At 42.7% G+C, this 25602-nt stretch overlaps 1 protein-coding gene across 19 annotated transcripts in view; it reads right to left on the minus strand.

The window, feature by feature from the left end:
- Positions 1-25602, minus strand: part of kiaa1217 (KIAA1217 ortholog) — a 142092-nt gene that overhangs the window by 19021 nt on the left and 97469 nt on the right. For 14 of the 19 annotated variants that reach the window (XM_085418864.1, XM_085418867.1, XM_085418856.1 and 11 more), the window contains exons 3-6: positions 9484-9564; positions 8215-8410; positions 5046-5244; positions 3670-3763 (exon numbers count right to left, since the gene is read on the minus strand). In XM_085418864.1, coding sequence (XP_085274990.1) covers positions 3670-3763; positions 5046-5244; positions 8215-8410; positions 9484-9564 — 570 coding nt within the window. Of the gene's footprint in view, positions 1-3669; positions 3764-5045; positions 5245-7175; positions 7326-8214; positions 8411-9483; positions 9565-22991; positions 23140-25602 lie in introns of those variants that run through there. The other 5 variants (XM_085418858.1, XM_085418857.1, XM_085418870.1 and 2 more) reach the window with 3 other exon arrangements.

Below are 25602 nucleotides of genomic sequence, written 5' to 3' on the forward strand. Positions count from 1 at the left end.
AGAAGGTGAGGTTAAGTGTTGCAAATGCGCTCCAGGAGATAAGACTATGGCTTTCTACCAGAGGTTCATGGAAGCCTTCGGGGTTAGACAGTACCTTGGCTAATTTGCAACAGTATCTGTCTGTCTGAATAGCAAATACAGTCCACAGTTCTTTAGCTCAACCACCTTAAAGCTCTTTGAAGGCTAACGTGCAAAAACCTAACCTCAATTAATTGGAACACTTTTCTTGGTTAAGGGATATAGAAGAATAGTCAGTGCAAAAGTCTTAAAGGTACACAGTGTTCAGTCTTTACATTACTTCCTCTACTTTTATTTTGACACCTTGCATAAGGCAAGACTGTGTTTTGCTTAACGAATAAAAAAGAATTAAATTATTTCCTCTGCAAACAAAAAGTTACTTGATATGCAACATGCACCCTTGGCCAGCCATGCAGTGAAAGCAATAATGGAAATTTGATATCGGCTCAGAAAGAACAAGCAACAAAACAATAAAAGTCATTTCATTTTAGATTGGGTTTTCTTTAGTTTGTTTGTTTTTCTCTCGCTCTCTTCTTTACTGAACTAAACATGTACAAGCACATTTGAAACCTAAATTATAAACACAGACAGAATTCATGGATACACACTCTCCTAGAGGGTGTCACAAGTGGGTATGAATCGAATCTGTTTTCCAGTCTAACCTTCTATTCCCGTCAAACACACAAACTATTGTTTGTCCGACGTATGACTCACAGGTCTCACCTAAAAGTCAAGACAAGTCAAAAACGTAACGCAAAGTTTTTGTGTTTTCAGTCTCGTCATTATTTATTACTTCCCAGAGTGCCAACAAAGATTAGCACAGTGAGGTGAACAATAAAGTGGGTGTGACCCTTGTGTGTGCAAGAGTAGGTGTGAACTGGAAAACAACAAATGCACACAGAGAATACAGTAACAAAAGAGCTCAGGCTTGGCTGTGGTGACAACAGTAAAAAGAAAGAAACTTTGTAGCAGGGAAAGTTCACGCAGCAGTAAATATGACTGCAACAAGTCCGACCAAGCAGCAAAACACTAAGACTTCAGCGCAAAGAGCCACTGCTGACCGTCACAAAACCATAAAGACTTCTACTTTTTAAGGTGCACACTCTGAAGCCCTAAATAACATCTGACTGCTTTTCCAATCCCTGCAAAGCCATATAAGAACATTTTTAGCCAAAAGGCATCAGCTCTCAATCCCAAACAGATGTTGCACCTTTGAAACACCGACCAAAACATCTAAAAATATCCCTACAGTACAGAGATCTCCTTGCTTTGTGACAAAACAAAGAAGTAGAAGCTCGAAAAACAAGCACACGCGAAACCATATCAGGCAAAAAAGATGCAATTTATCTCCCAGACCTTTCTCCTTTCTCCATCAGTCTCTTAAGCTTCCAATTATGAGAGCGGCATGTCTAGTAGGAGTTAACAAAAGTTGCCTCAATCTCTTGGCCTGTCAGAGTTGGAGCGAGTTTCCCGACTAATTCACAGACGTTTCAGAGCCTCACAGCGAACAAAGCAGGCCAGATAAAGAAGAGTCGTGCTGCAATGTCCGTGAAGAAAGTTGTAAATATTTAAAGAGCTGATCGAATGGCTGAGTGTACTATGCGGATGTGCTGTAGGGCACTAAATGGTGTTGGTGAAAGAAAACACTAATTATTAGAATTGTAAGTTGACACAAGATGAGCTGTCATCTTTTTTTGGACAAAGACAAAAGAAAAAATGGTGGATTGTTTTTAGGAGAGCAAATCAGAGGCTAGCTAATAACTCAGCTACTGTTTCCAAAACATCTTCTTAACTGGTGTGTACATACTGTCTCTGTCGACAGCCACTATTGACTATACTGTATGAATTCAAAGCAAAGCTTGAGGCACTATCCCATACATATATAAATATATGTATCAGTAAAGATTAATGAGTCAAACTTTTGAAATGCAATTGCAGGAGAGTTATTTGACCGCCTGAAGTTTATCAAGTTACGTGTCCATTCCTGTGTACATCTATCCAACTCGTATTATTGCAGCAGTTGTTTTTATAACCAGAGACAGCTCTATGCAAGTTTCGCTTGCCAGACATTTTCAAATCGATAGCCGAGATGACTGCAGATCTCAATTTGAATCAGATCTGAGGCCTGGCATCCCTGCAAGGTGAGGGCATTCTCTACGGCCCAAACACATGTGAGGTGCACCTTCAGTGAAACAGTGTTTGAACAGGTGCTAATTAAGCCCTAGCGACACCCTTTTTTTCCTTTGTGCAGCCAATTTTCTATTTCCTCAATAAAAGAGGTTGAATTTTTAACACTGCCAAGAATAGAGAGGCTGATAAATATTACGTTGAAAACTGTGTTGAGTCTTAGAGCTTTTCAATATGTTTGTAAAGGAAGGGAAGTTTGCCAACAGCTTAACAGCTTGCTTGATGCGGAGCACGTTCATCAACCTCTGTTGTTGTATTTAAATAAAGCGACTTGACTGCAATAGAAGCAAACTCTCGAGTGGGAATCAATAAATGGCATTTTAGGTAGTTTTCTGTAGTGTTTACACTTAAAACACCACCCCACAGCCATCCTCTGTATCTGGGTCAGCTGCTGCTGGGTTAAAAAATGACGGCAACAATCTTTTTCTTTATGTTAGCATTGCACTGTGTTTGCATAGGAACCTTTAAGAAGTTGCTTCATACATTTCAGTTCATCGAGTTCCAAGCTCTTTTTTTAACACCTGCAGTTTCGACGAGAACCAGAATTTCAACAACAGCAAAAAAAAAAAAAAAAAAGTTGGGGAAAAACTTCTCTACACAATTGGAGTTTTTCTGCTGATGTACTTTGAAACTTTTAAGCTCTCAAAGTAAGAATCCCCTTTTCACTTTTTCAGTATCTTATTTAGCCATCTTTTTTTTTTTTTTTTGAAGAGCCGTCTTTTATTCGCCTCCCTTTGAAGGACCCGATTGGAGAAAGTCAGCAACTTGCCTGTCAGCAGCAAAGAATAAAAAAGAATTTCTGCAGCACCTCAATGTCACTGTGGCATCTGAATGAAGAGCTCTTAAAACCATCACCTTAGCTGCCTCATCACTCCTTTAAACTTAACCAATTTCACTTTAAACTTAGGTGACCATACGCAGCACTGCATGTAGTGTTAGTATAGCGGGGGTTAATATTTAAAGCAAAGCAATTGTGCCAAAATGCTAACTGTAACTGGCAGACGGACAAAGCGAGGACAGATGACTGGTCAGGGCAGATTAGAGGAGCGGATCTGAGGAGGAACAGTAGACGAAAAAAAAGGCTCTTTGGGGGTTTTAGTTTGTTACATCAGCAGGAAATAAACAAGATAGAATCAGAATAAAAGAAAAGAGATTAGAGCAGATATTGGGAGGAAGAATTCAGAGAGGAAATAGTCCTGAGAGCTGAGTCCAATTGTCCCTTAAACAAGTCGCACCAGAGCGTGTAGAGGACGGCCAAACGCAGGCCCCTGGGAGAACAATACAAGACCCCCTCTGAAGAGATTAACAAGAGGCAGGGGGACATTCCTTCCCTTTACTGCATACAAGATGTGAGAAACCGGAGACCGGGCTCGCTATTCTATCTGCAGCAAATCTTTTCTCTACTCAGCTGCCGCTTTTAATGAGACAATTTCACTGCTGTGCTGTGGACAGTAAAGTACTCACCCTGACATCGCCATTGGTAGGTCGGGGTCCATGGTTGAATGCCTGTGCTGGATCTTTGTGGTAAACCTTCAGGCAGGAGTGGTCTGTGATGTTCCTGTAGGAGGAAGAGGTGCTCAGTGGTAAGAATTTAGCCCAGATATCGCCATCAGACAGCGGCCGATCCTGCCTCAGTCGGGTTCTCTGCAACAGCCCCACCAAGGGCACATACCCCGACAGAGGCTCTGACTGTTCGCTATTACCTGACATTCTCTCTAAATATTCAAAATCCATAAAAATATTAACTAATACTATCTTGCTACATGAACTGAGAGCACACCTGCTGTTTCATGTCCTGGGCTCAATTTAACTATGGCATTATGGTCGCCCGTACAGCCCTTAAGCTATGACGAGACAATTTTTTTTACAGCCCTGATAAAATATTACTCACAAAGTACACATTGCACTTGAGCAGGAGCTCTGCAGGCAAAGGGCAAAGTTCGTATGCCTTCAAGAGTAAAGCCTTTCCTTCTGAAAAACAACTACAACAAATGGCTGCCTGCTTTCTCAGAAGACAGAATCTGCTGTATTACTGATAAGACATGCAGGTGAATATCAAAGTAGGATAGTACTGGTATGTATGTTTATAAATGAAGCAATGAGAGCTTTTAAAAAAAAAAGCAAATATTTCTTAAAGATTTGCAAAGTCAAATTTTTTCATTAAGACTGGCAACAACCACCAGGAAAGGTATCAAAGTCAGCTAAAAGTAAACCTTAGTTTGTTTACAGTTAATGCTCTTTTTTTTTTAAACTTTCTCTTTAACATTGAAGGAAAGTGGAAGTGAGCCCATTTCCTGACCAGTGACATTTCCTGTTCAGGGAGAGCTGAAGAAGGAAGAGGATGGAAAGTGTTCACAGTGGGTAAATGGAAATAGGTCTATCCGATATCCTCACATTGTTCCATAATGATGTTTGTACAGGATCAACATTGCATCTGACCAATCACATTGTTATGATGTCATAGCTTTGTGACTTGGGGAAGAAAACTGCCGATGTCCACTCAGGAAAAACATCCAAAAAGGGGGCGGTTAGGGTCAGGGTTAGGTTTGAGGGTTAGGATGTGTCGTGGTTTGGGTTAGGGTTACGGGACTATAGTTACGGTTATGGTTAAGGGGTTATGGTTTGGTGTGTTGTGTGATGCTGTTTCTATGTCATAAAACTTTGACATCACGTGTGATTGGTCACTTGCAACATTAGTTATATCGATCCAAGAGCAACACCAACACGACAATATCAGATCGACCTAAGGAAATAATAAACACAGTATGCGATGGCAAATACATGCTCCCGATCCGTTTCTGTTACCATGTTTATCACATGCAAACACAGTGCATCTTTACCTGACATCAGCAAGTTCGTAATACACGTTCCTCATGTCGTCTTTGACGTACACAGCAACACTGGGTGACTCCAACATCTTCATGTTGAGCTGCTGCGGGAAGGCACTGACAAAGAGAGCTCTGATTGTGTCAATGCTGGTGATCTCATTGGGCATGCGAATCTGTTTGGTCTCGTCTCCGTACTGCAGGTACAGTACACCTAAAGGCAGGAAGCAGGGAGACTTGGTGATTAGTCCTTTCAAATGTTTCCCGTGACTAAGACAGTCCTATTTGAATTCCATAACTTGCATTAGCAGTGACGCATTGTTTCACTCCCATATGTTTTCTAAAGGCCTGAAGAATTTCAGCCCTGCACGCAGTGTTAATCTGTCAAGACAAATAGAACATTTCACGCAGTTCACTGAAATTGTGTCGGTGTTATTCCAATTACAAACCAGTGGTCTGCTTTTACTGTTGAGCTACTGTATAGAGTACTGACTGTGCAAGAATGCTCAATATATTGCAGTAAAATCATTGGGCTTATGTTATTTCATGTTAGTGCAGTAAACAATGCCAAAACTGTGGTGGTTAAACAAAAAGGGACGCTTGTAGAAGTTTGGGTTGGTTTAAAAACCCTTCAATGGTGAAAAAAATAAAATAAAATAAAACATCTAACAGCATAATTCCAGCCTTGTAAAAAGAGTTGGCAAGGGCCCATGTGACACGTCTGGTCATGGCCGCTCAGTGCAGATTACTGGCCGGACTCAAATTTTCAAAAGTTCCCGGTGTTTTTTTTCTTCTTTTTTTTGTTTTGGTGCAATTTGGATCAACTCCTGCACAGTCCCGAACGGATAAGAGAGTCTGAATTGGGCTTCAGCATTTATTCTCAGTTGAACTGTGGCTTGGAAAGCATCAAAAACAAAAGTGCATGAATGTAATCATGTTGTGTGCAGGCTTTTGCTAAATATTTGTAATGCACTGCGCTGAATCTTTTGCTTATCACTTGCACAGGATAAATTATTTGGTACAGGCAGTGAGCTTGGGGGTGGGGTCAGGAAGAGAGGACAAAACTAGGGGTGGATCAGTACAAGTTGTGCATCAAACAGACCAAAGCTTGAACCTCTGAACCCTGGGTGTGGCATTTGTACTGTGCTTTAGAAAAACAGATGGCTCTTGAACAAAATTTATGGCCACGCCTACAGAGCAGTTGTATAAACAGTGCTGGGGGGGGGGGGGGAGACAGAAAAAAAACATTTCTATTTTCAATCTGCGATTCATTACCTCAAACGGCTTTGTGCTGATCTTCACAGGCAATCAGTGGCAACAATAGAACGTAATGAAATGATCAAAGCAGTTCAATCAGCTCGTGTTGTTGTTTTGCTCATATTTCATAAGAAATCATCCAAAATGTCACATTTCATTAGCTGCAGAGGCAAAATTGTCACTTGTGCATTTGTGCACTGGAAATAACTTGCTTTAAGGAGAGGAGGGTTTGGTTTTACTTGGTGTAACCCCATAAAAGGAGCTAGCCAGTAAAAGCTACCAGATGTTGGTGAAATATTATACAAGATCCTACATGCACCACGAGACAGAGTGAGACAGAGAGTGAGAGAGAGAGAGAGGGCAAATCCAGGAAATAAAATTGCTGAGTCTATCCGTTGCTTTCTCTCTCTGGTCTGTCTGGGTTCCTGTGTTGGAAAAACTTAACAAAGTGCCCATTTGCAGAATAAATTCATCTTTCCCCTGAGAGCTGTTACGTTAACGGCCGTGTAGTTTTCATCCAGATGTTCGCAACTAGGGCGAAAGAATTTGATGACAAAGCACCATTGATTGAGATTGCATCGTGCACACCTCTGTACTCTTATTTGCTATGACAAAGTTGAATAGCTCAGTTTTAACAGCTGCATTCCTGAGCACCTGGTTTCACTGAGGACTGGAAACAAATAGCTAGTGGGTTTTTCTGACCAAATGGGCACAGTTTTTCCACATCTCTCCAGTAAGACACAAAAGTCTAAAACAAATAAAGTCTAGAAATATATGCTCATCGCAGCGATTGAAATGCAGCGAAAAGGCAGACGACTATAATGCACCCGCAAAATGAAGAAATTCAATACACTTGATGCCACACTTAAGGATGAATTTGATACTCACGTTTGAGGTTTTAAGGAATCCCTGTTTTTCTGCTCGCTGTTAAGATGCTCTCAAAAAGCCAGAAGCTACTACACCAAAAAGATACTCAAAAGTCCCAAATGTCTGCTGGGACCAAGCGAAGCATGTGCCTGTCTGTTTGTGTGTGTGCATGTGTGTGAGAGGCAGTGGTGGGAGGGACAGTGTTGTGAAGTGGTGCCCCCCACCTCCCCCCTTTTTTTCTCCTCCCCTTTTTCCTCACACCATAACCCCCCACTGTCTTAACACTCTGTCTTGATGTTTTTGATAGAAGGACAGAGAATGATGGGACATGTGTACGTACATGTGTAGAAAAACTTTTCAGACAAAGCAAGAGGCACTACTGGCACGGGAAAGGAATACGACACCCTGCAGTTTCATTCATTTTCACTTTGGTCAAAAGTCTCTCAGATGCTTGCCTATTATCCCGTGGCAGACGCCTCGCCGAGTTGTAGGCTGCGCTGACGCTACACTTTGTTTGGAGAGTTTTCTAAGACTTTGCATCCCTCTCAGCCAAACACAGCCACCTAATTCTGCACAGCTCTGAGCCTTTGCTGCATATGTATGCAAATGTAGCACCGTGCACGTTGATAAGACGACCCGTTTCTAATCCTGTCAATACCACGATGGCACACTGTGGATGCTTTTCTCCTATCTTTCACTACAGAAGAAATGAATACTAATTAAAACAAAACTGTGCGCTCAGGTTGAGAAAGGAGGAAGGGTGGAGACTAGCAGACGGATGGAGTGAGAGGAACAGATTTGGACTTTTAGTGAAACAATGACATCATACTGTGGTTAGGAGCTATTACAAAGAGTTATGCCAAGGTTATGCTAAAAGAACGTGTCAAACATTACTAATGCTAGTTAATGCTGTGAGTCTTTAACAGGGCAGATACAGGAACTTCCTTATAGCAAATTTATTTGGGGATTTTGAAATAGAGCATTACAAGATTGTCAACTGAATTTTCTCAAACTAACAGAACTGCCATGAACCCAAAAACTAATATAACATCCAGCATACCTAGTGAGCGGTCCTTTGTCTGATTGGCCGATCGCACAACAGGCAGGCTGGCACGAACCCGGCTGCCACGGGTGAAGGTTGTGGGCGCTTCAGCCTCAGACATGGTGTCCAATGATTCCAGGGAGGCTAAGGACAGGTGGTCGACCTGGTCGCCGATACTGTGCTGGGTGCTGGCGCCGTGCTTTGGGCTTCTGCTCTGAAATGGGAGCACATGGAAACAACACCGTAAGAGCAATACCCTGTACACAAGTGTACACAAGATGATACTTTACATGCTTTAGTATTACATTCTCTCAAGGACACAACAAAAAAAAATTTTTTTTTCCACAGTATAAGAAACTTCTTTGTGTTATCATGCATTTAGTGGAGCAGAAATAACACTTCCTGACAATGTCAGGTGTGCTGTGAGTCACACGCATTCTTTGCAAAGCGAGAAAAATAAATCTTTAATGGTGACTTTGACTGCAGCAACACACAAAAAACTATGAGTCTACTCATGCAAATGTGCAACAAAGTGTTAATACACGCACTACAGGATCTTCTGCTGCTATTAAATACACACCCACAGGTATGCATGGTTACTAAAAGTACCAACACCCTAAAAGAGTTCAAAGAGATTCCTAAAATGTTGTTCCAGAAAGAGAAATTTCTAGTAACCACTGATTAAACATCAGGACTTGTGTGATCAAAACATGAAGATCAGTTCACTTCTCTGTAATCATATCTGCATGGCGTGGCATCCTCGAGCTAGGGATACAATAAGAAGATCTGTGACCTGACTCCTGAGCCCACTGAGCTATTGTGCGGTAAGGTAAGGTGAGCTCCACCTCAAGGGGAAAACTCTGAACACTGGGCTCTTTATGAAATTGCTCCCCTTTCTGGCAACAAAAATGGTGATGTAAAGCCATAGCAGATGAAGGCACAAGACTACCAGGCCAGGTCCTATGGGTTATCTTGAACAAGCCAGCCTGCACATGCTGCCATTATCTCACACTCATACTCGCAAGGGCAAAGAAAGAATGTACCAGTAAGCATATTAAGATAAGTGCAGTTGACAGATGTAGTTTAACCTGACAGCCAAGGCTGGCTGACAGACAGGGCAGACACTGATAGACTGATAGACAGGGCAGACACTGATAGACAAGGGGGCACTTGGCTTTAGGAACATGGTCACAAAGCAGATGTTAGCGAGTGTGCGAACATGGTCACACAAACACACACTCTGACAACACTGCAGTATGATGCAGATAAGATAAAAGGCTGACTAACTCTGTGGGGCAATTGGATTTTCATCAAATACCTCTGAATGTCAAGCTCAGAGTGAAGGGAGGAGAGCATGGCCTGTAAAGACTGATGGAAGAAAAAAGAGGAGAGGAGAAAACAAAAAAGCAAAAAGCTTAGAAATGCCAGTGGGAGGTTGAAATGGAAAAGAAATGTTCATCCGACAAAACAGAAGAACCATGGCAACGAATCAATGTCGACGGCAGGCCATAGAACAGAGGAATGAGGCTAAGTGCAAAGACAGCCTAAGTGCAAAAGTTAAACATAGTCTAAAAAGTTAGATTGTATTTACTTTAAATCATCACTTTTTATATGCTTACGTTTGTTAAAATTAGCACTGACATGATAATCCTACAAATCCTACCTCTTAAAAATGTCTACAATAACATTAATTGCAGCCATTTATACAATGCCATATCCTTTAAAAAAAAGACCATTTAAGCTCATCAAACTTCACATCCCTGTGTGATGTTTGCTGAGTCAGTATGCAAGCATTTTTCTGAAGTACCGTCACAGCAGCTGGGCAAATTGGTGAGCCGCAACTCAACTTTTATAATTCCATTAAAATATGCTTATACTGCAGGACTCAGAGATTTAAAGTAATGAATAAAAATGTACTCTTATTTTGTTAATACATGACGATAGCCACTTAAATAATAATAACAATAATAAAAGAGAGGTCACACACAGTTGGGCTGTCACCTGAAACCAGTCATGTGTCTGGAATTTAATCTGACCACTGAATGATACATGACCTTATTCACTGTTGGTGGCCCTCCCACACTGCTTCTCATATGCTACTGTGTCACCCCTGGGAGTGTTGAATCATTTTGGTTTCTTCCATCACCTGTAGGTAGTAATTATGTCAGAGTGGTCTGGCAGTGTAATCCAGTGTTTTCTAAAACTACCGAAGTGGAGAAAGCGGCAGCCACATTCAGACTTTAACTTTAAGTTCCCTTAAGGATCACATTTCTGAATTTGCTGTGCAAATTGATAGCGTGGTTTCAGATGTGCTTGGCCATGAGGCTGATATCAGTAAACAAAAACTTAAATTACTCATAGTTTTGGCTGGAACTCAAAATGTAGGGGAGTAGAGGAAGATTAGATCATTTTGTTCTTTGCTGTAACTTAGTTAAGAACAGAGTGTTTCCTCCTTGATTGAAGGCTTTATGCTAAGCTAAGATAAAGGTAAGCTAAGCTATGCTAAGCTAAACCCCGCCTGGCTTCAAATGCATATTTAATTAGAAGGTCCTTAAACTATTAATTTTTTTTTTTTTTTTTTTTGCCTGTCCCGTTTGGCTCTTTTGCCCTCAGAATTGTTGTCTAAAGGCAAAGAAAGATGCCCAACGGATTTACTTTACCAAACTGACCATCCCAGCCTTGCCGTAATGGTCCATTTGATTCACCTTTTATTGTTTATTTTATTTTCACTTACTGAATACGGGACAGACTTGACTGGGGGAAAGAAGGGGAGAAAGAAAGAGGGAAAGAGAAACAGCTGAGAAGAGGGACGGGGGAGAAGGGCAAAAGACAAAAACCAACAGAACGGGCAGAGAAAAAAAAATGCATATATTAATCACCTGGGTCACCTGCTGAGAAAGAAAAAAGAAAGCAAGCAGAAGAGAACAAGAGTAATAGAATAAACAACATCACAATGATATATGGGAATATGACAGTAAATACTAAATGTTAAACATTATTGTGCAGCACATAAGATCAACAGAACACAGTGTGCTTTGAGGTAGGAGCCAAAAAGGGTGTAGTTTGTGGGTGTGATCACCCGTGTGTACACCTGTGAGCATGGACGCGCTTGTTTTTTGTTTTTTAAAAGGTTCCTTCATGTAATAATCTGCTAGAGGGTGTGGGGGGGGCCACAGCCCCGTCCTCCAGGGCATGAAGCAGGTGTGGAGGAGATCAAAACTCCAGACATCCAGAGGCCCCCAGAACACAAGAGACCAAGGAAGACCAACAGAGGGGCAGCTGCGCCACTGTCCCGGAAAGAGCTGAGGAGAGTCCTAGATGAGGGCTCACTCAGCAGCCGCGGAGCAGAAGCCAGGGGGAGTTGCAGTGACGCGCCCGTGAGCTCCGCCGGCAGCCAGCTGCACCTGAGTGACCGAGCCCCAGGCCGAGAGGCCGGGGGCACCCCACCTCCGAAGTGGCCCGAGCGAGCCCCAGGCTCCAGGCCCCGATAAGCGGCCGCCAAGGAGTGAGCCGGTGTGTACCTGGACGCCCACCCCCGGACACAAAGAACCACCAACGCACCGATGTCTGAGGGAGTCCGCCACTGGCAGGGGAAGTGGTGGTAGAGGGAGATAGGCCTCCAAACCTTGGAGGGCCTGAGATGTCCCCAGAGAGGTGGCGCCTGACACCCAACCTGACATATAGACACAGACATACAGGCACACACAGATACAAACAACCATTCCCACCCTCATGCTCTCATATGCACTTACTCCACACTCAACCAACGTGGAGACAGACATAAAAAGACGCTGTACACACGATCACACTCCCCAAGCGTACTCTACAAACTGGGTCTAGGTGCCCCCGCCCCTGGAGGGGGGAACTGCACCCAGACCCAGGTGGGGTTTCCCTTTTCCCTGCGGTGGGGGGAGGCAGACCGCCCCGACTCTGCAGCAGCAGGAAGGCTCCACACTCCAGACCGCAGTCGGACGGCCAACTCCTCCTCCTAGCCCCCCTGCTCCAGCAGGTCGCAGAGAATGGGGGTGAGAGAAGACTCCAAACCTCCCTCCACCCGCTCATTGTAGTGTTGATGCATGTGTGTTTTAAGGTGCATTTAAAACCCAGGAGGGCTTGGAGCTACCTGCCAGAGAGCAGCAGGTAAGCGCATGGTCCCTCCTGCTAGCCCTCAATGTCTATGTGTATTTAAAATTGAGAGGTGGGCAACGATGCCAGGGGTGGGGTGTACACCCTGATGGTACTTTGGACTCCGTGTATCGTGCCCACCCCCAAGATCCTATATGTATGTGTAATGAGAGTGTGAGTAATGTGAATGTCTAAGTTGTGGGATAAAATTGAGGCAGAGGCAGCCAGAAGGGGACAGAGGGGGGGGGTAGCCTCCTCTGCACCCTGGTGACATACCCCTACTCCAAGGCCCTGCATGTGTGGGTGGTTGTGGTGGAGCAGGAAGAGGGAGGCAGCTGGAGATGGGGAGGGAAGGAAGGGAGGGGCAAGTGACCCCTCCCTGGGGCCAGCTCCTCCGCTGACCCCAGTAGGCACCCCCACACTCCGCGACCCGCCAGGGAAAGGGGGCCCAGGCCCATCCAGACCGGGACCCAGTGCAGCAGCGCCGCCCGGCCCCACAGAGCCCGGGACAGTCCACCCAACCCCACCACAGAGAAAACTGCACCCACCCCACCATCCACTCATCTTCCAGACTACATAAGACAATAAACACCCAGGCTGAGATCTTCCTCCACCTCTCCTGTATCTCCCCCTCCTGCAGAGGGAGCTCCTGAGGAGAGGAAAGCTCCTGCAAGATGTGACAATCTCCCCCACCAGTTGAAGAGCCCCCCAGGTGGCTCGATGCACCGGCGGCACCCTGCTCCAGGGCCGGGCCCCCATGCACCCACCCGCCCACAACCCCGGCAACACACCAACCAGGACCCAAGCCCCCGAGGCCCGGTCCGGGTCCCAGCCCAGAGACGGAGCGCCCCCAGAACCTCACGCCCATCCCGGACCCACCCAGGGGCAGCCAGGCTACCAGGTCAGTAACCCACGTCCGTCAGCACAGACCCTCCCCTAGCCCCGCTGCACGCAGCCGCGAGGAAACAGTCACCTGAGAGCCAACAGAGCCCCTAACCGGACATGACCGCTACCCCGGGTTGAGCCCCCCAAGGAAGATGCCTCCGGGGAACCCCCCGACGCCCTAAGCCTGTCCCTACCCCCACACCAATCACAACAGTGAAGGCGGGACCAAACTATGACCCCCCACCCCCACTAGGTGATGGAGCTGATCAAAGGAGCCCAGAGCAATTGATCTGATGTGGTGGCAGAGGCTGTATCAAGACTAATGTAGTCTAATAGATAATTTCTATATTGGTTAGAATTAAGATTATTTTTATTTTTCCAGTTCATGAGGACTGTTTTCTTGGCTATGCATAGGGCAGTGAAAACCATATGGGCTATATTCTTTTCTGAAGTGACATTATCTAAGCTGCCCAACAAACACACTAAGGGGGAAGTTGGAATGTTACATTTCAGACACTTCGATAAGTCTTCACATATCTCGCGCCAAAACTTCTGAACTGGTGGACAGAACCAAAGAGCGTGGATATAATTGTCCGGTGAATTGGTTTGGCAGTGTGAGCAGTTGTTGGTAGACGTAAAGCCCATCTTGAACATCCGATGACCTGTATAGTGCACTCTATGTAATATTTTGTATTGAATTAATTGAAGACTGGGATTTCTAATTAGATGAAAGGTTTTTAAGCAAATCTGAGACCAGAAGTTTAGGTCTAAGTTAACTGATAAATCCGCTTCCCATTTTGCAATAGGAAGTGATATTGATTCATCTGTTTTAGAAAGCATTCTGTATATTTTGGATAGTAATTTGGGGGGTTTAAGAGTAAGAAATTGAACCACACTTGGTGGTGTTTGTAGTTCAACTTGACCCGGTTTAAATTTCTTTTTTACTATGGATTTAATTTGTTGATATTCTAAAAATCTTTTCTTGTTGATCCCATATTGTGTAACTAGTCCGTCAAATGAAATAAATTCTGTTCCTTCTAGTATATGTTCTAAATATTTGATTCCTTTATCACTCCAATCTGAAAAGTTTATCATATTATTGTTTTGTAATATGTCAGGGTTGTTCCAGATAGGTGTACGTTTGCATGGGATTAATGAAGACGCCGTCAATTTTAGAAACTCCCACCATGCTGTCAGAGAAGAGCTGATGTTGATGCTTTTAAAGCATTCATGTCGTTGGATGTTTGAGCTGATAAATGGTAGGTCTGAGATCTCTAGATTATTGCAGAGTGCTTGTTCTACATCTAGCCAAGGTTCATCTAAGAGGGTGTGTTTTAGCCATCCTGAGATAAACTGAAGCCTGTTGGCTAAGAAGTAGTGCTGAAAGTTAGGCAGTTCTAGTCCTCCTTTATCCTTGGTCTTTTGTAGTGTTTTTAAGCTTATGCGTGGGGGTTTATTTTTCCAAAGGAATTTGGACATACATGAATCTAGAGATCTGAACCAATCTTGTGGCGGTTTAGTTGGGATCATTGAGAATAAATAATTTATTTTTGGTAAGACCATCATTTTTATAGCGGCAACCCTTCCCATGAGTGATATGGGTAGACATTTCCATCTAGCCAGATCATCTTCTACCTTCTTTAAAAGTGGGATATGGTTTAATTTAGTTAGATCTGCAAGCTTGGGAGAAACATTAATACCTAAATATTTTATATTTCCCGATTGCAGTGGTGTAGAAGAGGAATTATGGAAGGAGCAATTAATCGGTAGGACTGTAGATTTTGACCAGTTAATTGAGTAATCTGATATTCTTGCAAAAGAGTTTATCAATTCAATCACCCCAGAGATATTGGTTTGTGAATTTTGGAGAAAGAGTAACACATCATCCGCATAAAGGCTGATTTTATGTTCCACGTTCTTGCATTTTATGCCCTTAATTACTGAATTCTGTCTAATTGCTGCTGCTAGTGGTTCAATAAAAATTGCAAATAGTGAAGGGGAGAGTGGGCATCCCTGCCTGGTGCCCCTCAAGAGACAGAAGCTGGAGGATGTCTGGTCATTTGTTCTAACACAAGCTGTTGGGGAATTATATAATATTTTTAACCAGTTTATCACTTAGACCCCCGGAGAGCAGTCATTTTGGTTTTCTACCTTAGACCCCCGCGGAGTCATCATTTTGCGTTTCTACCTTTAAAAGCCGGAGAGCAGTCAGTCAAATGCTGGAGTCATTCATATGTATATTGGGTCGTTACCTAGGAATTCTGGAGGGAGGGGAGTGGGGGTGAGTGATTGAGGGGGTGGGGGAGCTGCTAAAAGCGGTGAGCTTCCTTTTGTGTTTCATCTTGATGCATTCTCAATCATCCAGGGAAACAAATCTCCAAAAGTCACCAACTTGGAGTGTTTCAGTTTGCCATCTTAGGGAGAAATCAACACACATGGGTGTAGGTCCTTTGTTGCTGAGATTTATTGATAAAAACAGTACAAAAAACCAACCATTTGTACACATATTTACAAATAATTCAACATTGTCAGCAATCACTCACAATCCTGGCACTGCCATGGTACCTGTAGTCTGCATTTACCACATGTGTACCTGTAGCAGTGAACACATCGCACAGTGGCCTGATTTATCTTGCATTTGTGTTTGACCTGACACGTGGCTCTTTTTCCAGGGCTCGGTGTGGAGGGTTCTGCCCGAAGCAACTGATCTTTTCTTGCCTTCTTCGCAGCTACATGAGAGTGAGCCAACTCTGTTGCAAGCGCCACCAGGAAGTCCACCCGTCTTTCCTTCGTCCCGGTGCATGCTTGATACAGCACATGTGCATTCAGTGCTGCCATGTCAATCATGTTATAAAACACGGCGACTGGCCAGCGCCGTGTTCCTTTGCGGACAGTGTACTCCAGAACCATCTGGTCAATCACATCCACGCCACACTTTGTTTTGTTGTAAAGGGTGACAGTGTTTGGTGAACCACGCTGTGCATGCTGCTAAGAATATAGACTGTCTTCTTCCGTTTGGCCGCATACGCCGTCAGCGTGGCAGCAGAGGTTGAAAACACCTAAGAAATAAGATAAATTGTTATTTTCATAGCCCTTTTACACACAATGAAACACATAAACATAGAACCACAAAAGACCTGCAACATACCTGAGTGGTGAATTCATTGCGATCTGTTGCGATCTGCAGCAAACTTGTCAGTCTTTGCTCGATCACAGCGGGTGGACTTGTCATCAAAGCGTAGGTGTTGCATGATGTTTTGGAAGCGGTTTCGTGCCATAGTTCCAATTATCTGTGGGTTTCCCAGGTTTGCTGACCAGCAGTCATTTACCGATGGAAGCCTGCAAACCCCCCGCAAGATCACAATTGCAATAAATGCCATTAGTTCAGGGAGGTCCATGAACCAATGAACATGCTCCGTTTGCTGTGCATGTTGAATAGTCCATTCTTGAATGCTACGAAGCATGTCAAGAGTGACGAAACACAGGAAGCTCTGAAGGCGACTCGAGATACTTCTCCTGGCCTTAGCCGTTGGCTCTCCATCTGCAGCGTACGCTTCTATTGGGGTGAAAGGGAGACAGGTCCCCACCTGTTCTTCACGCCACACTGTGCCATCTTTCGCTGTCTCAGTCCCCAAACAAGGTCTCTTTTTCGGTGGAGAAGCAGTCTCCTCATCTGCAGTGTGAACAAATTCAAATTGTGAGCAAAATGGGAAGGTCAAACAAAATCACAAATGCATGCATAGATACTAATTATAATTCCAGTATCTCCTCCTCTGTATCAGAATAATGTCTGAAATATCTTACTTACTAACTACATCCACTTACTTGTTTGAAATGAAAAAGGAAATAACATGAAATGAAACTAACCGGAAGACTGATCAGACAGCTCTGAGTCCGAATCCGGCTGAACTGCTAGGTCTTCTCCATCCGAGTCACAAGGGTCGACTTCCGTCAGGATCATTTCCAAGGCCTGCTGAGTGGTGAGTCTTCTCTGCATTTTCTTTCCTTGGAGAGGAGGTCCGTACACCAGAGGCAGTGCCAGGATTGTGAGTGATTGCTGACAATGTTGAATTATTTGTAAATATGTGTACAAATGGTTGGTTTTTTGTACTGTTTTTATCAATAAATGTCAGCAACAAAGGACCTACACCCATGTGTGTTGATTTCTCCCCAAGATGGCAAACTGAAACACTCCAAGTTGGTGACTTTTGGAGATTTGTTTCCCTGGATGATTGAGAATGCATCAAGATGAAACACAAAAGGAAGCTCACCGCTTTTAGCAGCTCCCCCACCCCCTCAATCACTCACCCCCACTCCCCTCCCTCCAGAATTCCTAGGTAACGACCCAATATACTTATGAATGACTAGCCAATTTAGCTTCCACTTCCACCATTTGACTGCTCTCGGGTTTTATAGGTAGAAAGGTAGAAGCCTGGGGATGCTAGTGTTATGAAAGAGGATCCAAAACCAAATTTGTGTAAAGTTGCAAATAGAAATTTCCAGTTAACTCTGTCAAATGCTTTTTCTGCGTCTAAAGAGAATATTGTAGTTTCTAGGTTTTTACTGTATGAGTAGTCTATCAAATTAAGTAATCTACGTGTATTTGTTGATGAGTGCCTACCTTTTATGAAACCAGTTTGGTCAGGATGAATTAAGAGGGGGGTTATTTTCTCCAGTCTCTTTGAGAGAGCTTTGCAGATTATTTTAAGGTCTACATTTATAAGGGATATTGGACGATAGCTTGAGGGATATACAGGGTCTTTGCCTGGTTTTAGCAGGAGATTAATGTTTGCAGAATTCATATTTGATGGAAGTCTGCCCTTTTCTTTAATTTCCAACAACGTTCTGTAGAAAACTGGTGCTAGAATCGACCAGAATTCTTTGTAGAATTCTGCAGGAAAGCCATCTGGACCTGGAGCCTTATTATTGTGCATACTTATCAGGGCTTCCTGGAATTCACCTGGTGTCAGTGGTGAATCCAGTGCCATTGCTTGAGTGTCCAATAATTTTGGAAGAGTTATATTGTCCAAAAACTGATCAATTTCTTTTTTAGATGGGTTTATTTGTGGTGAATACAACGTTTTATAGAAATTCCTGAAAATGTTGTTTATTTGTATCGGTTCATATAATGTGTTCCCAGATGAATCTTGAACAGCACATATAGTTGTTTTTTATTTATTTATTTTTAGCTGGTTTGCTAGAAATTGACCGGATTTATTACCATGTTCGTAATTTTGTAGGCGTAGTCTTTGTACTAAGAATTTTGTTTTTTTATCAATTATCTCATTTAATTCTAGTTTTGTTTTACGTATTTTGTTCAATGTTTCCTGATCTTGGTGGGACGCGTAGGCTTCTTCTAGTGATTTGACTACTAATTTAAATGATAGAAAACCAAAACCATAGTTAAAGTAAGAAAATATCATTTTTGGTACTTACTGTATATATATATTAAAAAAAAATATATATATATATATATATATATATATATATATATATATATATATATTTATTTTTTTTTTTTTTAAATACAAGCACATTTAGCCACAATAAGCTATAGCAATATGGCTATAGTGCAGTAGGGTGTCAAAGAAGAATCTGTTTAAAGTGACTTTTATTTTTATGTATCAATAAAAATAACTGTTTCACAGGAAGAACCTATGTGATATATATTTGCATTAATTTAATTTTCTCCCTCACCTTATTTACTTGGCAGCATTGTGCCCTAAATTAATGGGACAGGATCACACTGAAAAAGCAGTTAACTTCAATTGAAGCATAGGGGCTAAAGCTTTAGAGCCAGAATGATACAGGATTTTAAGGATCGATACCGATATTTGGTACTGTTTTTTTTTTTTTTTTTTCCATTCAGACACACAAAACAAACAGAATTTCCTAACAAAACTTGTTTGCAGTTGTTTATTTATTTGTTCATGCTCTACTGGTTGTTGCGTTTGTGCCATTCCAGACAAGCATGCTGCTAAAACGGAAGTTGCAGATTGCCTTGTGGTCAACGAGCAACTCAACACTGATAACATGGTGGAATGGTGTTTTTCCTGTCTCTTCTTAATTTTTTAGATTTTCATTTATCAACCATTATAAACGTTGGATCTGATAGACCGTCGAATATCTGCCGATAATTTCAGGCCCTCAACAAATCAACCAGGCTGTGAAACTATTACACCCTATTCAGTGACATAAACAGTATCCATGGCTCATCATAGTACTCAAGATAAGATCTTTAAACAATGGTGGCACGTTTCTTTGTTACAGCAGCAGCATTTCTTTGCAGTGACAGTACACTACCTTGACTATGCAAAAGAAGAGACATCATTAAATTGACATCCAAAATGAATCTCATTCACATGGAAGGCATGCTTCCTTCTTTACACTAAACAGTGGATAATGCTGGGATGGCACACCCTCGATAGTACAGAATCTAAAAAAAAGAAAAGGATATTTATTGGATATGTACTCAAATTTTACTTCAAAGGGAAAGTTGTCTTATTTAAAATGTACTTTTTTAATTTCTAGAAAATGTTACAATGGGTACAATGTGACAGTTATTGCACAGGAGAGAAAGGCTGTTAAAGCGAAAGGAGTCAAACATAACGATGGAGAAAATTGCAAATGAGACCTTCTACCTCCCTGTGGAGAGGTGGGGTAATTAAGTTAAACCACTCCACACCACTCCACATCTGACAAATGAGGTGTCTCCTCAAAAGGTTAACAGTTTAGTTCAGATTAACTTCTCCGTCTCTTTCTCCCTCACTTGCATACGTGCATAGATTCTCAATTCAACACAAAATCTCTGTACATATCATATCGTCCTGAAGTATTTGAGCCACAGACGCTTCCTGTCCAAGCTTACCCCTTCCTGCCTTAAGGGCCAAATGTGAAAGCCACAGACCGCCCGCTGATTAGCAGTATAAAACCTGCTTCTGCCCACACATACCTATAGTACATTCCACAGCAGCAATTTCCCCTCACTTCAGTCAAAACCAAACGGCCTGTGATTCTGCTTTTTCAGCAGCGACTGCCTCTGTACACCACATTGGGTCTGACAGTTATGATGAATGTGAAACTGAGACATCAACATTAGCTCATACACAGGAACATGACAAGTCATAAACTGATGAAAATAGCCCCTTGGGAAGGAACGTGTCTAGAAAATTAAGCTCGAATCTGTCAAAGAAATCAGAAAATGTCGACTTCAACGACGGCTTGGTTGTCTGGTGCTGCAGCCAGTGTCAGCGGCCTGTTTTTCCTTTTTCTTTTTTAAAAAAAAAGTAAACCTGTGTCAAATAGTCATCATGATTAGAGTATGTTAGAGCAGCTCTAGAAATAACTCAGTGGAATTTGCCTCATCTAAATGCTGATGTTGTGTGGCTTAGAGCCTTTTCCTCAGGCTCTTGCTGGAAAAAAAAAGAACTGTCTTGAACACTACTTGCTGGAGCCTTATTATATTAAATGGATGTCAAAAACTGTACAGTGTGGGCAAGCAATAATTAGGCAAACAACCATGCTTGCGGAGAAAATAGATGCAAGATAAAAGTGTTTCAGTCAAACTCTGTCTGTCCCAGTGTGTGTGTGTGTGTGTGTGTGTGTGTGTGTGTGTGTGTGTGTGTGTGTGTGTGTGTGTGTGTGTGTTTGAAAGCCAAAGAAAGACGGATACACAGAGACACTCAGTGTGTGCATGAGTGAGTCAGGCCATTGTTCCAGAAAATCTGACCCGAACCCAGGACATCCTGCAAACATTTATGCAACAGTGGTCTGACAAACAGTATGTTGTCATGAGAAAGCAAGCGTTGGCTTGCATGTCTGCATTAACAAAATACATGTAATATTCAAACTTTATAGGTCAGTGCTCTTTCATACTATGCCCCGTACACTTCACTTGATTCACTTTTCACTATAGTTCCACCTCGTGATCATGCGTGTACAGTGTGGGTGCTTTTCACTGTAACCCGTCTTGATTATTGCAATGCTACTTTCACTGCAAGGACAATGTTACATGATTTCACAAAGCAGAGCAGAATATGTTATATCACGGTCCCCTGGTCTTAGTCTGACAGGTTGACATGCGGAGTTGAGCTGGGGCGATTAAAGTAAATTACAATTGTTAAGAATAATGGCAGCCACCATCAGGGTCTTACTGTGTCATTCACTGAGATTTAAGTATAGATATGGTCCAAAAATTGCCATGCACCCCACCTGCTGCCAGTCCACACAAAGCCCACTGATTGGAGCTTGACTTCTTATAGAATCAACGTGGTGTTATAATAGCTTAGCCTAGCTTTCACCTTAAAAACAGGGGTATTAGTCTGCTTTCCCTGTAGTCATGGTTATCATTTTCCCCTTTGGGCTGCATAACATTGGAGATCTTTAAAAAAAAAAGACACAATGCAGGTTTCACAAGCATCCCAAAAAGCCAAAGTCGACCCATCTGTGGCTGTATTAGCCTAAACAACATCCACTACCAGGGTCCGACTACAATAGTGTTCAGTCACACGTCATGTTCTATGTAAACAAACACAAAGAATGCACACAGGCAACCAGAGGAACAGGTTTCATTGACTCGTTCTATACTTCCTTGCTGGACATGAAAGAATGTAAACATGAGAGTTGAGGTTGAAGCTTTAAACACAAACTCAACTGTTGTGAGCACAGCTTTCCACTTAAGATGCTAATTTGGCTCGAGCTCTGGGGAGCAGAGCTAGAGCCAACTGTAATTACCTGGTCCGATCTGCATGAAAGACGACGGTGGCTCGGTGTACTGTTAACCCTTCGCTCAACTTGGTGCTATAAGCGAGATATCAGAATGAGACAAGTTGAGCGAAGGGTTAACAGTACACAGTTGTCTTTCATGCAGATCGGACCTGCCGTAGTTGATACGATAGGAATGAATGTGTAGTAAAACATAATCAAGAAAAGAGTTCAACAATGGAAGCGCCAAATTGTCAGAGCTAATTAGCAAACGTGAGTCAAAAACTTAATGCCGCTGCAGTTCTACACAACTCCGAAGCATAAAGCCCCTGTCAGTCAGCTGGTCAGCTCTCAGTCTGTATGTCTGTGGACAGACCATCACCCTTTGTCTACCTTAGCCTAAATGACATTATTCCAAAATCCCCCAGTCATCCATTCCTATTCACTGCTACCGAATCCCTCCCTCCCTCCCACCTCTGATGCATTCCTCCTCTAATCCCCTCATCAAAATCCCCAGATGACCTTTCCAGAGATGGTTATATTTGTTTAATTGTTGCATTCATTTATAGCGTCTACAGCTGACCATGGAAGTGTGAAAAGATAAGATCCTACTACTTAAAAAAAAAAGTTCCAAAAATGTATATGCAAACAGTAACCTTGACTGTTACCATCTCATTCGTAAAATATTACACCGAAAAATCAAATGTAACCACAGTGCACTGCAGGATGATTATCTCTTACACCACTTAGGACATGCTGGACAACAGCTGAGCAACACTCCCCAACTGATTTTATCTGCTCACACATATACAAGTGAGCCAGGGTTATCACTAGCAGACATCGCCCTCTCCACTGAACAAGCAAGGTTAAAAAAACGGCAACTCTGCGCAACCCATCGGATGTAATCGTCAATGTGTGGTCATGAAGTAGAGAACGCCAACTTCACGAGGTTGTTTCGTGTCGTATTCGTTTACTTTGCATACAAGAATAAAAGTACAGATTTAGCTAAATGAATATGATCAAGCAAAAATCAAGTTCCACATTAGATGTAAAAAATAAATATATGTGAAGACAGCATTTACCATGCTTCAGAAATGACAGTCTTCTTCCGAAGGTGACTTCCATGTGAGACTGGAAACTCCCTGGCCTAAGGGAAACAGGGTTTCTTCCTCCAGTGTTATTTCAGCTCTCGAAGCACTCAGTACAACTGCCCTGTCCAGCTTCCTTCTCTTTCTGTTCTACCTCACAGCGGATGCCCCCCCCTGCGCCTAGTCCAATGCACACACTCTCCCACATCCCTAACGATCCAGCAACACAATACAAACACACACAGTCCACACCAGGCAGACAGCAGGGGGAAGCCATTGTTTTTCTGTGTGCTTTTTACATTTGTGTAACACTAAGACTGTATCGGAGAGTGAAGGACATCTGCACAAGTCATGATGCTCAATATTTCTTATTTTCAGGCCATTCCAACATCTGAGGGGTGCAAAAGATCGGATTCCTGCAAACAGCTTTAAATTCCATGAGGTTTCCATTTTGAGATAAAAAAGGAAAAAAACTAAATACATTTATCTTAAAACAGCAGCTTCAGCATAAACTCTCAGCCCAATCTCAGCTTCCATCGCACTGCCTGAGGGTGCGACTGAAGACAGAAAGATGACACTTGTGTCTCAAGGAGATAAGACCCTTCTCCAAGGATCTCGAGGGCTTGGCAGGCCCTTATCCAGTAGTATAAACACATGGACACACCCATGAAAATATATGTATGATCACCTTGCTGCAGTGTTTCTGGGAAAGCTTTATTGAATGTTGGGATAATTACAAAAACAATTTGTGCTCCTTTGTTAAAAAGCTTTGTTGTGCGTCAGGCCTTGCACTCGTTCAAAGCCGTTACATAAGAAAGCAGGCCCAGACTTAAACTTAGACTGACAGATCATGTACTAGCCTTGCATGCAACGATTTGCACACGTCTATAAATGTGCACATACAAAAAAAAAATCTCCCTTTCTCACCCTCTTGTCTCTCTTACCAAACAAATACATGCAAAATATTTGCTGACAGGGCTGGAGAGACACGTTCTGTTCAGACTTGCTCTTCAATATGACTTTATCAACAGAAAGACAGGTTTCGTAGTTCCCAACCCTTGGAGCATCCCAAAATAACACAAAAGCAACAGAGTATTCCTTCATGGCCAAAAACCACATCCACGTCCTGGGCTGTCAACACAGAGCGTCTCTCTCTCTGGGGGGAAAATAAAGGACTTTCCAGGTCTAATTTAAGCCACCCTGTGTGCATATCTGGGCATCAGAGGATGCGTGCGTGTGTGTAGCTCTGTGGTCAACATGACAAAGAGGGCTTTCTTCTCTTTAGGGCACTTTTAATCCTGTATCCTCTATGATGTCACACACACTGTATAATCTAATAGAAACAAGGCAGCATAATTTGATTTTCTTCCACCTCACCTTTTTTGATTACCATGAACAGGCCATTTTTTCTGGTTCTAAGTCACAGTATTTTGTCAAGTGTCAAGTCTCCTTCTACTCCCATGAAAGCAAGCCTGATAATGGCTTTGCTATTCGTGCCTAATTAACAAGTCACCAAAGACCACACAGCTCCTCCACCGAACCTAAGATTTATTATACCCGCTCTCCCAGAGGAGAGCTTTTTGGTGTGTCTTTGTGTTTGTGTGCACAGACAGACAAAAAAAGACAGATAATCACTAATAGGTTGAACTTTTCAGTAAGCCTGATCCACATTAGTTTTCACTGTCTTCCCCCTCCTCACCAAGGACTGGCAGTAGCATACAGTGTCTGTTATCCACTTCTAATTCCAGCGTCTTACTGCTGAGCTGCAAATGAGACCAAAAAGTAGCTATTCACACAAATAAATAGACACAAAATGCTGGCCCATGTGTTTGAGGTTACACAATTGCTATGTGAGATTCAAGTCCTCTTCTTCAACGGAGAGCAGTGGAAATTAAAGCTTAAGGTGCTAAGTCACCATCATGTTTCCACTCTATGACACACTTGTTTTGTTGGCTGTCATGTTAGCACTAACTGCAATGTGTTAAACAGCCCGCTAAACACAATGTAGCACGGGCTGAGTTGCACGACTGTGTGAATGGTTGTATAAACACGAACCAGAGCTAAGGTAAAGAACTGAATCTGTAGCACACGCTCTACTTCTGTCAAACCGGCTAATTTATTAATTCCAGTATCTGCCCATACTTGCCTGCTATACAGTACTCTACATTCCAGGTGTTCCCTATCTTCTTTATCGTCTTGTTTAGCAACAGTAAAACCTGTGTGAACCTTTGCATCTATACCGACTTCGACTAGCGTTGCTGCACTGCTCTCCTCTGTGCACCTAACACTGCATTGCCTTTATCTTCATTGAGAAGGGCCAAGTGGAAATAAATGCAGGAGATCAAAATGAAGTTTGAACCAGATGCTCAGAACTGGTCCTGTCAGTGGTAAAAAATCCTCTCGGTGTGCCTTTTGAAGTCAGGCTCATACCTTTGGCCTAAGGTGGAGTCCAGATGCTGGGTTGCATGCAAAGGCTTGCAAAAGAAGGGCACAAAAAAGGGGTAAAACAGCCCCTTTTGCCTAGTTATGATGTTTGGAATCTCTTGGCCTATATATAAGAACAATAACAATTTATGATATAAAGTAATATTGCTTATTTTATATT

Source organism: Rhamphochromis longiceps, linkage group LG9 (genome assembly GCF_057381845.1).
Source record: "Rhamphochromis longiceps isolate RC_006_pf linkage group LG9, R_longiceps_female_GT1.1, whole genome shotgun sequence".
NCBI lineage: Eukaryota > Metazoa > Chordata > Actinopteri > Cichliformes > Cichlidae > Rhamphochromis > Rhamphochromis longiceps.